This window comes from Bos indicus, chromosome 9 (genome assembly GCF_029378745.1).
Source record: "Bos indicus isolate NIAB-ARS_2022 breed Sahiwal x Tharparkar chromosome 9, NIAB-ARS_B.indTharparkar_mat_pri_1.0, whole genome shotgun sequence".
NCBI classification, from domain to species: domain Eukaryota; kingdom Metazoa; phylum Chordata; class Mammalia; order Artiodactyla; family Bovidae; genus Bos; species Bos indicus.
The window spans coordinates 11730913-11744581 of NC_091768.1; the positions used below are offsets into that span (position 1 = coordinate 11730913).

Here is a 13669-nt window from a genome sequence, read left to right on the forward strand (position 1 = left end):
CACATCCCATTTCATGGAGAAGTCTGGATTTCCTCCCATCTCACTCCTGGACCTCAGAATTTCCTGATTCACCCTCCTTCCTCTCCTATGAAACAAACTTGGCTTCACCATCTCTTTCTCCAAAGCCTGGCCCGTCTCTCTCTAGCCCTTGCCTTGTCACTCCCCTCTGCCCCGCTCCTGTGATCCAGCCTCCTTTATCCTCAGGCGGAACAGTTTCCACTCCTCCTTGGAGTCCGTGCTTCCATACTAGTTATAGATGGCAGGGGGTGGGGGGGATCAGAAGCTGTTTTGTTCCTGAGGGACTTGTGATTGGTTTCAAAGGAAAAACAGCCCTGGGCTAAGTAATTAACCCCCAACAGGGCACACTATTCTTGGGCCCTGAAAGCTCCTGGCTTGGGAGGATCTGTGTAACATTCATCGAGAAATGAATTTGCACTTATTTGCCCCTGAAATTACTTTTCTATATTTATACAAAATAAGTGGCAAATTAAATAGATAGATAGATATTTGACTATGTCTCAAGGCATGGGAGCTCTTAGTTCCCCAACCAGGAATTGAAACCATGCCCCCTTCAGTGGAAATGCAAAGTCTTCACCACTGGACCACCAGCAAACTGTGCTTTTTATATTTTTGTCATTTACTTTGTGGCCGTATAGACTCATATAATTTATTTACGTTTCAGGTTGCATTTAGGAAGTTCTTTTAATTTATGAATTGCATTAAGAAATGAAGCAAGATTTTAGTGAAATTGCAAGATCTGTGAAATTTGTCTGGACTAGGGTAAAAACTATATTATTAAACTTTCAAACCACATTAAAGTGTATTTTGTACAAGGGAGTGTTGAAGTTTATTCTCATGATAATGACTTTTAAAGAATAATAGATAAGAACTCATTATTTATCATTGGAAAGGACTTGATCATACCTTGATCCTTCCCATGTAAGTTAATTATATAGAGCTGAGTTCATGTGAGAAGTCAATCCAGAATGAATGAACAGTTTTGATACATGATGCCAGGGCTTTCCTCCATTAACTCAGAAATCAAAATGACCATCCAGGTTTCTGGATATGCCTTAGGGTCTGATGCAGCATTAATCCAGAGCTCAAAAAGGTTAAATGCACATTAGATACCCAAGCTGTACCTTTTTATGCTCTAAAATCTGACATTTTCCCATTTTATTGTTTGAAAATAGAGGATATACCCTGAATCAATATAATCACAGCTGCAGAAGATATTCTATTTAAGAGAAATATTGTCAATCCGAATGAAAGCTGAATAAAGCACTTGGTAATTAATGTATCACTACTTCCTGTAGTGATCAGTATGGATTCTTAACTCACCACTTTAAATTACTTAGTTGAATATTACAGCATTGTTTTCAAAAGGATGAAGTGTTATTTCTTGGCTTCTGTGACTATGAAAAATAATACAGATTAGGTATTTTAAAATGATAAAGCAAAAATGTACATGTTTTAAAGAAGTATATATATAATATATACATACATCTATTCACATGTAAACATCAGTTTTTAATTCTTAATCCTTAATTTAGAAATTGGCTTCAGAATAATTTTGAACACTATATTAAAATAGCTGTCAATATATGGACAAATATCCTTTCTGATACTTTTATGCATTAGAGGATGTGTTTTTATCCATATATCAGCCACTCGCATTTAGTCAGCTCAAAAGCAAAGAATTCTCTACCTTATATCATTTTAATTTGTTGATATATTTAAATTAACCTCAGAAGATAGCTTCCCTTTGCTGTTTGGTAGGAACTTCCTATTGCAGAGTACAATTATGAACATTGAGAATGCGCTGAGTGTATTGCTCCTTTTTGAAGGCAAGTGCTTCAAGTTTCCCCCGGTTCATTGTCCTGATGGTGCTCACTCGTGCAGCCCTAATCTCTTTACTGAGGTCTTGGTCTCTGTGCTGCTGTGTTCCAGGCACCAGAGATCAGCTCAGTAAGACACAAGAGTCCGAAGTCTCGGCCCTGTGGGCCTTGAAGGCTTGTCTCCCTGGAGGAACCCAGATGGGTCCTCTCAGGACCGCTGGGCGTGCACGTTCCCAATAACGCGTCGGTTTGATGTGAAGTCCCGTTCAGTAACATTGTGATGGGTTTGCTCCTGGGTTTTAAAAATCTCTGTCTTGTACGAGTAACCAGGTTTTCCTTGGACAGATGTGCTGGTATCAAAGTGGATGTGACCTGCTGACTGAAGATCTTTTCTGACCCTAATGTTTTAGGGTTCTCCCACCATGTCTTTCTAGAAGGGGATACGCAGCCGCGAGAGCGACTGATCAGCCAGTCCTTAGGGGGAAACATCCCGCTCGCTCCCGCTCGAGCGAGCACCCTAGTGTCAGAACACTCTGCTCTATGCACCACCTTGCCCCCGGAGGGTCCGCGCCACCTTCTCCGCTCCTGACAAGGTCGCTGTTCAGTGTCTGCCTCCAGGTGTCGCTGTGGTGTTGTGCCTTCCTGAGCTCTCGCCACTGTCACTCATTACGGCACCATAGCTCTTGATCCTTTCTTTGTGACACTTAAACCCCTCCACTTCCACCCTTGCCTGCATCTGCCTTCACTGTGCTGGTGACCTTCTCTTCTATACTTCCTGCCAACTAGCCATCACTGAAAACTGAACTTGCCTGTGTTACGTCCTTCCATCTGTTTGTGGCATATTCATATATACTTTTTTTTTTTTAATTATGTGAAATTCTTTATAAGAAATTGCCTGGAATTAAATGTATATTTGCTTTAAAATGTATAAGAGGAATTAGAAGGGAAAAAAAGTCTTTCATCTTTGTTTACAAAATTCTGAGAGTGCTTTAAAGTTCTTAAGTATAAAAAAAAAAAGTTTGAATAACAACAGATAGAGGTCAGCTTACTCCGGTACAGTAGTAATGTGTCTGCACGCTTCTTAAATTTATATTTGTAATTTTGATCTGTTCCCCAGGATATTTCATAGCATGTGCCCAAGGTTCTTTTTATACATATCTTTTCAGACTTTTCCTATTTAAAAATAAATTGCAAGTGAATGGTAGCTTACAAAAGTCTGTAGCTATAACTACTCTCGTCACTTATATGGATTTAATTGTAGCAGTCTAACAGCCTTTCTTAAATAATTGACACACGTTGTTAAGATTCAGAGGCTGTGAGTACATACATTCCGTCCAGTACTACCGAAAATGGATACCTGAACAGCAAGTCACAGCTTCATACACAGTTTATGAAAAGAAGTGTGTTCAGTTCTGCCCGGTTCAGGAATTCATCCTGCAACACTGTCTGTGGCCGAAAGCTTCCTTTCTCTTTTAGCCCCTTTTTTGGTCATAGTCATTTTATGCACATCATGTAAGATAATTTGATTTTACTTCGAAAGGCCCACGTAGGGGTTTTATGTCTCTTTTCATAGTAGCAGGAAGAAGTAAGGGATTTTTGTCGGGCCCTCCGGGGTTTCATCTTGTGACTTGTCCCTCTCTGTCTCCCTCCGCAGGACGCACCGGCAGGCGAGCCCCACCCGGTCCCCGCCCATGGACGCCGCCTTCAGCAGCCGCAGGGGCAGGCAGCTCCCGCAGGTGCCCGTGCGAAGCGGCAGCATAGAACAAGGTATCCACAGAGGGAGCCTGGCCAAAAGCCTGGGTTCGAGAAACCCCTCTTTATATATGCCTTCTGTTAACAGAATCATATTCTGGTTGCATGTAGTCGGATGAATCCTAAGAACTCAAGTTACCTAGATCTTTATTCCCAGCACCTGGTTATAACAATTGGTGCCTCGGTGCTGTTTTTGCTGAGTGAGTGAATGAATAAATTTTAGATGGTCGGTTAAAAGAAAAAAACGAGCCCTTAGAGATACTTCTTCCAACGGTACCAAGAAAAAAAAATAAAACTTTAAAGACCTCAGTACAATACGGTATTTTTGGTGTTAAAGGAAGACTTATTTAACCTTATTTTTAAAATAGTTTTAAATGAAACAATCGTATTAAAGGCTTTGCTAGTGTTTTTTCATTTTAACTTACTTGCAATAGCTCGTATTTTTCATATGTCTGATGATGAAAAACTGACTTAGAAAACACATTTTAGTGTTTTTAAACAGTTAACATCACTTAAATTTCCCTTATTTTAAGCATATACCCATTGTTTTTATCTTCTAGATAGAAAGGGGGTGGGAATGGGGGATATATTTTCCTGGAAATTAAATTCACTAAGCTACCTGGCCAAGAGTTAAACACAGTTGAAAGAGTCAGATTTCTTCATGTGACTCAAAGTGCCTTCCCATTTCTCAGTAAGTGAAATGATATGTTATCAGTAAATGTTATCATAAATTTCTTAAACAAATTAGTGAAATAATGTTTAATTTGGGGTTGTAATGTGAATACAGTGGACTTATATTTAAAACATGTATTAAAAATCTTCATCCCTGTGAAAAACTGAAAGGTTAACATTTTGAATATTTTTTTCAACAGTGTTGGTTGTTGTTGATGTAAAACTTGTATATTTCCTTCTATATTGCTGAATATGTGTTCTACTCACTCAAAGCACTTTGATGAATGTATCATTGAAATATTAGTGGTCAAAAAAGATAAATATGTGTTTGCAAAGACTGATATGACAGTTTGTACACAGAATACTTGGTTATAAGAAAATTAGTGTAGATTTTAAGAAGTGTCATCTTATTGACAAAAATATTGCTACAATAAATTCTGAATTTGTATTCTTTTTTAAAAATCATGCGTCCTGTTGATATGCCGTGCTTTAATATTCAGGGTCATTATAAGCTTATTCATTTAGCTAATCAGAAAAATAAAAGGCTACGTGAAACTCTGACTTTCTTTTCTAAAATAGCAATTAATTCATGGGAATTCTCAATTCATGTCTTTAACAAACTTTCTCTTATTTGGGAACATTTTGAGAAGATAATTCATAATTATTGTTATTAAGGCTGTAATTAGCTATAGTCTAAATGAAATTGTCTTAAAATTTATCTTAAAAAATGTGGTGTTTGTTTAAATTACCCAGTCACGGACTCCTGTTGCACAACCAAAAGAACTACAGGTTCTGGTGTTCAGCTAGCCGCAAACTCACTACTGGCCATAGTGTGCTAAAGATTGATATCCAAAAATCATGTGTTCCTAAAATTCTTTGCATTTCCTCCAGTTGCTAAAACACTTAAGATTCAAAAGCATATGAGGGTATTGAATATAACTCTCATATAGTGAGATTATAGTTTTATTAATCTATAGAAATAAGACTTGCTTCTACAAAATAAGATGGAATGTATGCTAGACTTTGTGTGTTTTTTTTAAACTCATGTTTGGTTGTTAATGTCAATCAACATTACTGCTTTATGATATTCATATTCACAGTTGTCTTTCAGAGAAATCACCAATTTGTAAGGATTGAATTGAGGTGGGAAGAAAGGACTGACTGAGAATGAAATTGGTGGAGTTATTTTGATAGTTAATATCACAAATATATTCCTAGCCACTTGCTATTTGAGGTTCCTAAAGCTCATCAAGAGTCGTATAGATACAACCTTTTAAAAATATAACAAGCATGTACTATTTTATCTGTGTATTCTATAATTAAAATGGATCTGATTTACTATATGATGTTACTGTGTGCTTCAGGACATTGGTAAATGATGATACTGCCCACCTTCGTCTTATTATGGATCTATTTCAAACTGAAGAGTTCACATGACATCTTTGTATTTCCTAGAATATGTTTTTAAAAATCAACATCTAATTTTATTCATGGGCTCAATAGAATTTAGCTCATTTTACTGAAGATGGAGTTCATTGATGTTCTTAAGGCGATATAATCATGTCATTTTTTTCTTTAATATTATATGTTAAAATTTACATCTGTGTTCTGTGAAGACTAATGCCAAATGCAGTTTATTTACAATCAATGAAGGCCCTACCGTATTTGACTTCCTTCTTTCCAGTCTCATTTTATGTTTATTTTTACTTAAAAAAAAATTTTAACAAAGGATAATTGTATTTTATTAAAAGAACTGAGTTGACAATTGGTTGGTAAGAGTGAATATTTCAAATGACTTAGATTCCTGAATAGTGCTATAACTTCTTGATGAACTTATAATTGTATTCATGCATAATTTCTGGATATAATTATCTGCATTATTGTGTTTAGGATCTGTAGATTGCTTGGATGCTTATTTTCTTCATTGTAATTCAGTTCTACCATTCTCTCTTTGTACAATGAAAACTGTATATATATATATATATGGCTAACATCATGTGAAAAAACACATTTACTTAAACTTCTAAAAATGTATTTTAAAATTTCTTTTAAAAATTAGGAATGCTAGCCTATTTTCTACATGGAATCTGATTATGTTACAGTTAGGGAGGAAGCACAGTTGTGGTTATGATACAGATTTTGAGATAAAGTAGCTGAAAAAGTAGCCTTAACATTTAGGTAACTCTAAAGGTATGTGATAATTGAGAGCAGAGGCTTTCAGGAAACTCTGGGTATATTCCAATGTTGTATTCCAATGTAACCCAAGGCAGTATGAGACAGAAAAGCAAGATAATCAGTTGCATTAAAATGGATGGTTTTCTGAAGCCAACCAAGTGATTTTGTATGTGTGTGTGCAGCATAGGTTTTTTTTTTTTTAAGAAGACCTAGTTAAAGATCACTCATAAACTGACACAATGTGCCAATTATTTTGTTGTTGTTATTGTTCTGCTATTCTGGTACCTAACATTAATGGCACACCCCTTCAAAATATCTAGATAGGCCATTGTTTCTCAGTAATGGATGTGCCAACAAGGAGGTAGATAAATGCATAAGAAATGTGTGAGAAATATAATCTCCAGAGAACATTTCACTTTGAAATAGTTTAATATAATTAATTTGAGAAGGAGGAAAGGATTACTTGAAGTAGAATATATTTTTTTCCAGGTGGAAAATGTTCTAGAATACTTTCCACAGTGAAAAGAAAATGCCTACGACCTATCAAAAAATGGAATTTATGTTTTTATTTATTATATAATATTTTAAATTATCTGAAAGGCTATCATTTTTGAAATTAAATTGTTAGTTTTGGAATATTAAATATGCTTTTAAGTACATTTATAATAAACTGTCACGATATATTAAGATTAAAATGTCTTAGTTAAGTCGGTGCTGAAATATTGTGCAATTCTTCAAAGGCAAGAAGAGTAACACAAAATATACTTTTTCAAATTCTAAATATATTAATTTCCCAATGTTTATGCTTTTATTTAAAATCTTTAAATTGTTGCATTCATTCTTTCTTTGATTGATTTTAGTGCCATGTTTGAGACTTCTTCATGGTTTGTCATTAAAGTTTGTCATATCACATTATATGTTACATATTTTTATTATTCATGCCATTGTGTTGATTCACATTTCCATGTCTAACTATAAATTTGCTGATTTCTTTCTTTTGTTTCCATCATTATGTGCATTTAATTCATTGAAGAACAAGAAAAATATAACTCATCCACAAAAGGTAAATATTAACGTAACTTTTTAACAATTGAATATTGTTTCTTTTCTCTCATAGTATATGAGTTATGTATGAGCTACATTATTTAACGGATAGCTTTTTTGCCTGCATTGATTTTGTAGGGCATTTGGTGTCAATTGTTTTGTATTGTGAGCAGTTCACGTCAAAGAAGAGAGGATTAAAATTAAAAGTAGCTTTGCTTCAAAATTTAATTTTCGATACTGACAACTAGAAAGTAGTTCTCTTTAGAAATGAGTAGCATATTTATTTTATGTTTTTTGCATTCCCTTGCACTCATAGATACAGGGTTCAATGGTTACTGTCTATGATGCAAAGGAGTAGAAAATCCCTAGGTTTTCCTTCTAACCTTATGGAATATTTGGCCCCTGCAGTCATGCATTGGAAAGTGGCTGCCAGAATTCCTGCTCCTCTTGGCCCCAGGAGGGTTAGAACATCCATCAGTTCTTCCTTCTTGAGGGACACTGGAGGGAAACCATTTATCCTGCTGTTTTGCCACCTTGCTGACCTGCCCTGCCCTTCGAATCACATGTGATATTTGGTCTTTGTACTTGAATCTCATGTAGATGCAGACGTCAACCCACTCTCACGTGCCATCTTATTAGATGTGACTATTAGCTTGATAGTTAAATATTTGAATATGAGATTTCAGCTTAAAGAAATAATATTAGCAATGCTAAAAGATTATATAATTTAACAAAAGTACCTTTGCTCCCTATTTGTAGCTTGATGATGTAATTATTGTTCCCAGTAACTCTAAAAGTTAGTCCTGAGAGGACCTTTTATGAAAGATAAAGCTCAGATTGAGAGAGGTTCAGAGATTTACCCATCCACCCTGGTGATGTGACATAGATTACAAGCCCATCTCCCACTTTGGACCTCCTTCCTCTATACTTGATTGCATTCTATTTTAATAGGCACAAATCCCAAGTTTACTCCTAACTTTGAGTACAGTGAAGTATGTGTTATATCTCTCAATGTCATAGATTGAAAATGGAGGTAATATTCAAGTACTTATATTAGTTTGAGTTTATGAAAATTTATTTATATTCTAGCACATAATACATATTCTGACAAAGTGTCTGAAATACTAGACAATGAATAGATATTAATAAAAATAAAATGTTATTCAGATCAAGATGTTATGAGATGCTAGGCTTTGGTCCCTAGATTTTTCATAGATTTCTGGCCATCTTGCATTTTTAATTCAGGTATCAGAAACACAAATTTAGGTTCAGTGGTATGGCCAATGCATTTGTGCTTACATTCAGAAGAATTTATTTAGACTTGCAAGATAAATTTTAGTATGCTAAAAGATGTTATATTGGAGATGGGTCAATGACCTCATTCGTTTAGCCGAAAATAAGTATAATAATTGTTCAGTTGGAGAGCTCTTCCCCTATATTATTACTAGCCAAAGCTTTAATTTGCTAATCGAAACAATGCAAAATTCATGGGTTGTACAACTTCAAGTGTAGGAAGTATGGACCTCTGCAGCCTCACTACAGAGCATGTCAGGTGGTTACATTTTAACAAGGTCGTTTTTGTCCTAACTGAGGTGTGTCATCATTCTTCCAAGTCTTCCTGGGACATGGGATGTAGATAAGTTTCATGGGATGTACCATGTGACTGAAAACAATCGAAGAGACTTGTTTCCAAATGCAACCAGTAAGGCAGAGAGCAGTCCAGGATACTGCATTTCTCTCCTGGGATTTAAGGGAGCCACAGCTTAGCCATGAAAAGCGTGGGCAACCTGGAAAAGATATAAGCAAATTCAAGAAATTTCTTTTGAGTCAGATTGTAGGTTCACCTGCCCCATAGGAAAGAAAACGTTTTATTTTGCATAGAAACCCTGCTGCTGTGAGCTGACCTTTCTGAGGTCGACTATATTTAGAATTAGGTTATCCTGAGTGCTCCCTGAGTGTTAGGTACTGCCTTAACTACAGGAGGTAACAGCCTGCAGGCTTACAGGACCCCTAGTGAGAGGTGGCTTTTGATGAATTGCAGACAAATTTGTAAGATGTTTCCAGTTTGTCCAGGATTTATGAGGTTTCATAAGACACAAGATTTTCAGTGTTAAAACCAGGAAAGCTCTGGGCAAGATCACCAGGTCACCCTACCCAAAGGGGACGTAGGGGACCAGTATATAATTTTCAAGCGTATTTTGTAAAACACATCCAGAGAGGTATAATATACTGAACATTTTTAAAATGAGTTAGAGATTATAGGGCACTTCCTCTAGGTCAGTGTCTTGACTAACAAGGTCATCTCTTCATCTCATCATATTTCTGCCCCAACTTGAGACATAACTATCCATATCCTCATTTATCAACTGAGGGAGTTACAGCATAGAGAGATGCAGAGCCAGACCCCAGGTCAGCTGCTCATTGGGGAAGTGCTTGGCCAGGAATCGGGGCTTGAGCCTCACTTTGGAGCCCTTGTGCTGAACCACTTTGCTCGGCCGCCTCTCCCACATTCAGCACTGACCAAGCACCCACTGAGGGGTGACACTGCATAATCAGGGTAATGACCCAGGACAAGCTGAAGGAAGGTGTAGTGATTCCTCTTTTAGAAAGAGGGCAGAGGATGCCCGGAAGAGCAGAGCTGCTGCAGGACAGAGCTGGACCTCGAAGCCGCAGCCCGCGTCCTGGCCACTCCCTTGGGTCGCGGTCACCTCCCCTTCCTGTGGAGGAGGCCCACTCAGGAGCCCTGCCGCCCCCGGTGACCCATTTTTATGTCTCTCAGCCAAATCTTCCAATCCCTGGCTTGCTCTTCAAATGAACCCTGCACCCTGAGAAAAGGAAACCACTCTATTCGGACTAAGATGACGCGGTCTAGCGTTGAAAAGTTAACTGAGGAAATAGAAACGTTCACACAGCTTGTTTACCTCTTTCCCACCTCCTCTTTGTATGTTGGAAGCTGAGGTACCCTGTCTTTCTAGGATTCACAGACTGTTTTATAGGCATATTTTAAATCATTCCTTCTCAAAGTAAGCCAATTTTTCCCTCTCTGCTACATTTCTTGGACAGTTTTAAAGAGCCCATGAATGTAGTTTGGGGGCATCGAAATAATGCTATAAGAAGATCAGAACCAGAAATTAAAAGGCTTCAGGTGAGAAAAAATGTTATTATCATAATAAGTTTCTAATTTATATGCCTTTAAGATAGGATCTCTAAAGTGCATTAACTTTTTGCCTTTTGGAAGCAATTTGGAATAACAAAACCCATTATACTGTCTTTTCTACAAGTGAACTTCCCTTTATCATAAGAAATGTGTAGTTTACCCACAGAATGAAGTGCAATTACAGTTCAAGTACCTAAAGGGTTGAAAAGGAATGAGCTAGCATCTGTTTTGTGGTCCTGTTTAACTAATAAAATATATAATAATTATTGTAAGCAGGTCATGAGGGCCATTTAAGGATTATCTGTAGTCAACTGAATTTTTAAACTTCTGTTAGAAAAATGCTCCAATAAATTATCTGTCTCTTCTTTTTGAAGTGTTGACAAGAGTAGTTTGAATGGCAAGCACTCAACCTATAATCTTTATGGAACTATTAGCATTAATCTGAATTAAATGTAATTCAGATTAAAAGTGAAAAACATCATTTTAATGGTTTTATGTTATATTGTTTATTGTTTATGGAGTTTCTTTTGAAACATGTTATAGGAGAAAAATCATGTCTCTTGGCTTTTGCCAATATAAGTAAACTAATTTATTTGTAAACCCATGGAGGCAGAATTATTTTAACTGTCATTATGTAGAAAAGGATTTTGGCTTTATTCACATTTTTCTTAACTGCATTTTGAGTAGGTGCATATTACCCAGGTGAGATTCATTTGATGTTACTGTGTGTAAAGATTTCAAGTTATTTAATCTTCTAGGGCTTTGCTTTTCTTGAACACTTATGATGAATATTCATGAATATTTAGTCATAAACATTTAGAGCTCTGTTAGTTAAAGCATCAAACTGGTCCATTTCTCTTTTTATCACAAACCTATGTTTGTCATTCTAGCCTTCTTTTCTTGTTTGTTTGTTTTTGATTACTGTCTTTATTTTTCTTTCTTTTTTTCCTTTTTAATTTAAATTTATTTATTTTAATTGGAGGCTAACTACTTTACAATATTGTATTGGTTTTGCCATACATCAACATGAATCCGCCACGGGTGTACACGTGCTCCCAATCCTGAACCCTCCTCCCACTTCTAGCCTTCTTTTTAAACTTTAGGGACATATGAAAGTGGTCCATGTACAGTAGTTCTGAACTCTTGGTTTGGACCCATTTTTTTCTGTTCTGCTGATTCAAATGTGATGCTTTATAATAGTATTAAAGACTCGTAAAGTTTTAAGTATTTAACGCTTGAATTGACCAGGTATCAGTTTGCCAGAAATGCACCCTTGAGGGAGAAGAGTTTTGCCCCTTCCTCCCTGATTCTGCAAGAGAAGGTAAAAGGTGGATGTCTAGCCATGAATAGACCTTTTGGGTTTTCTCCTCTAAAGCTGTGTATTTCCCCTAAATACTGTAATTTTGTTTTCTAAACTTTAAAATCTGTCAACACTTTTTGCAAAAAGAAAGGAGACATTGAATTTAGTAGTTATGCCACATCAAACCTTTCAAGATAGATTCTGTTGCCTCCAGTGTAATTGGATTAACAAAAAATGATGGATAAACATGTTAAGAGATCCTGGGGATGAACAGCATGACCCTTTGTGTTCCCAGAGAAGCCTTAAGTCCATGGACTACTCTCACGAAGATTGTGTTCTATGCAGTGCCTTGTAAGGAGGACAGTGTTTGCTCTCAAGACCGACAAACACATAAAAAGCTATTTAAACCTGTGTAACAAAAGGGCAGGGTCAAATGACAGATTTTCCATTTGACTTTCTCATCTGCCCAGTATCAGATTAATATTTTCACTGTTACTCTGGGGCTTGGCTATTTTGACACTGAAAGTGATACATGGGGCTGGAAATCCTGAACTTTGTTTTAGATAGTTGAGTGAAAATCAGCTAAAACAAGAGATGACCTTGGGGTTTTGGCTGCAGACAAAAGAGATTTAAGTGATAATACATGGAAGTTACCTATTTCCTCTAAATCAATATTCCATTTCAATTTTCTATGCCAAAACACAGCCTCTTTTCAACTTCTTAAAGGCGATATGGTTCTTTTTACTTTGCATGTGTTATTTACTTGTTACATTTTATCTTTCTCATCCTGGATAGACAGTATCTTTTATTTTATTGTTTATATTACTGTAGCATAATCCTTAACATCCAAGAGAATCGTGAAAGGGCACATTTCTCCCCTTGCAAATTGAAATTCATTTTATTCTAGGAAAATGACCCAGAATATGGGCATTGCTGTAGTGTCAGAATATTTGAAATATTTACTCTTTAGATACACATGTTCTATATGTTGAGGCAAGAGAAGTGGGTATTGTATCAAAGTTGCTTATTATGCTTGTATGACTCCAAAGATAAGGATAGACGTAAAAAGACTGCTTTATCTTTTAAAAAAATGATAAAAAATAACCAAATATAACTGGTAATTTTTGCCCCTTAATTTCTATGGTTTTGGTAAATTGGCAAACAAAGAAAATAGTAAAAATGCTGGAAATTCGGGCAAACAAAAAAAAAAAGTAAAAATGCTGGAAATTCGTTAGTTGCGCAAGAGACGAAGTTGTTAGCTTCCTATTTTTTAAAAATATCGGAAAAATATCAAAATTTATTGAGACGGTACAGAGTCAGAGTCTACAACAGCCGGAAGTTACTCTAAGTGATGTCTTAGAGTTTTCATTTTCTTTACAAGTGAAAACTCCGTAAAGGTGAGATGTCAGGACTGATAAATTCACACTGATGAACGGTGTGTGTCTGAGGTTTTAATCTCTGCCAAGTATTTTTGAGTCCTGAGCTCTTACCATGCTACCCCATTGCTTCCAGGCGTGTGGAGAAGGTTCCTACATCTTAACAGTTTGCGTTCCTCTAAAGTCTAAAAACCCATGTGTAGGGATAAGTTTTGCAGTCTTGAATTTCCTAATATAAAAGCATCTTCCTTTCTCTTCAGGCTGTGTATACCTTACAAAGTTTACAGATTCGGTCAGCTCATTTTTTTTTTCATCTTTTATTACTTTCTAATCTCCACATTTCCTGCTACATTGT

General features: G+C 36.2%; 1 protein-coding gene across 39 annotated transcripts in view; it reads left to right on the forward strand.

The window, feature by feature from the left end:
- Positions 1 to 13669, forward strand: part of RIMS1 (regulating synaptic membrane exocytosis 1) — a 606383-nt gene that overhangs the window by 476079 nt on the left and 116635 nt on the right. For 24 of the 39 annotated variants that reach the window (XM_070795699.1, XM_070795717.1, XM_070795702.1 and 21 more), the window contains one exon: positions 3493 to 3605. In XM_070795699.1, the coding sequence (XP_070651800.1) occupies positions 3493 to 3605 (113 nt within the window). Of the gene's footprint in view, positions 1 to 2248; positions 2432 to 3492; positions 3606 to 7446; positions 7501 to 10544; positions 10627 to 11886; positions 11960 to 13669 lie in introns of those variants that run through there. The other 15 variants (XM_070795691.1, XM_070795693.1, XM_070795713.1 and 12 more) reach the window with 3 other exon arrangements.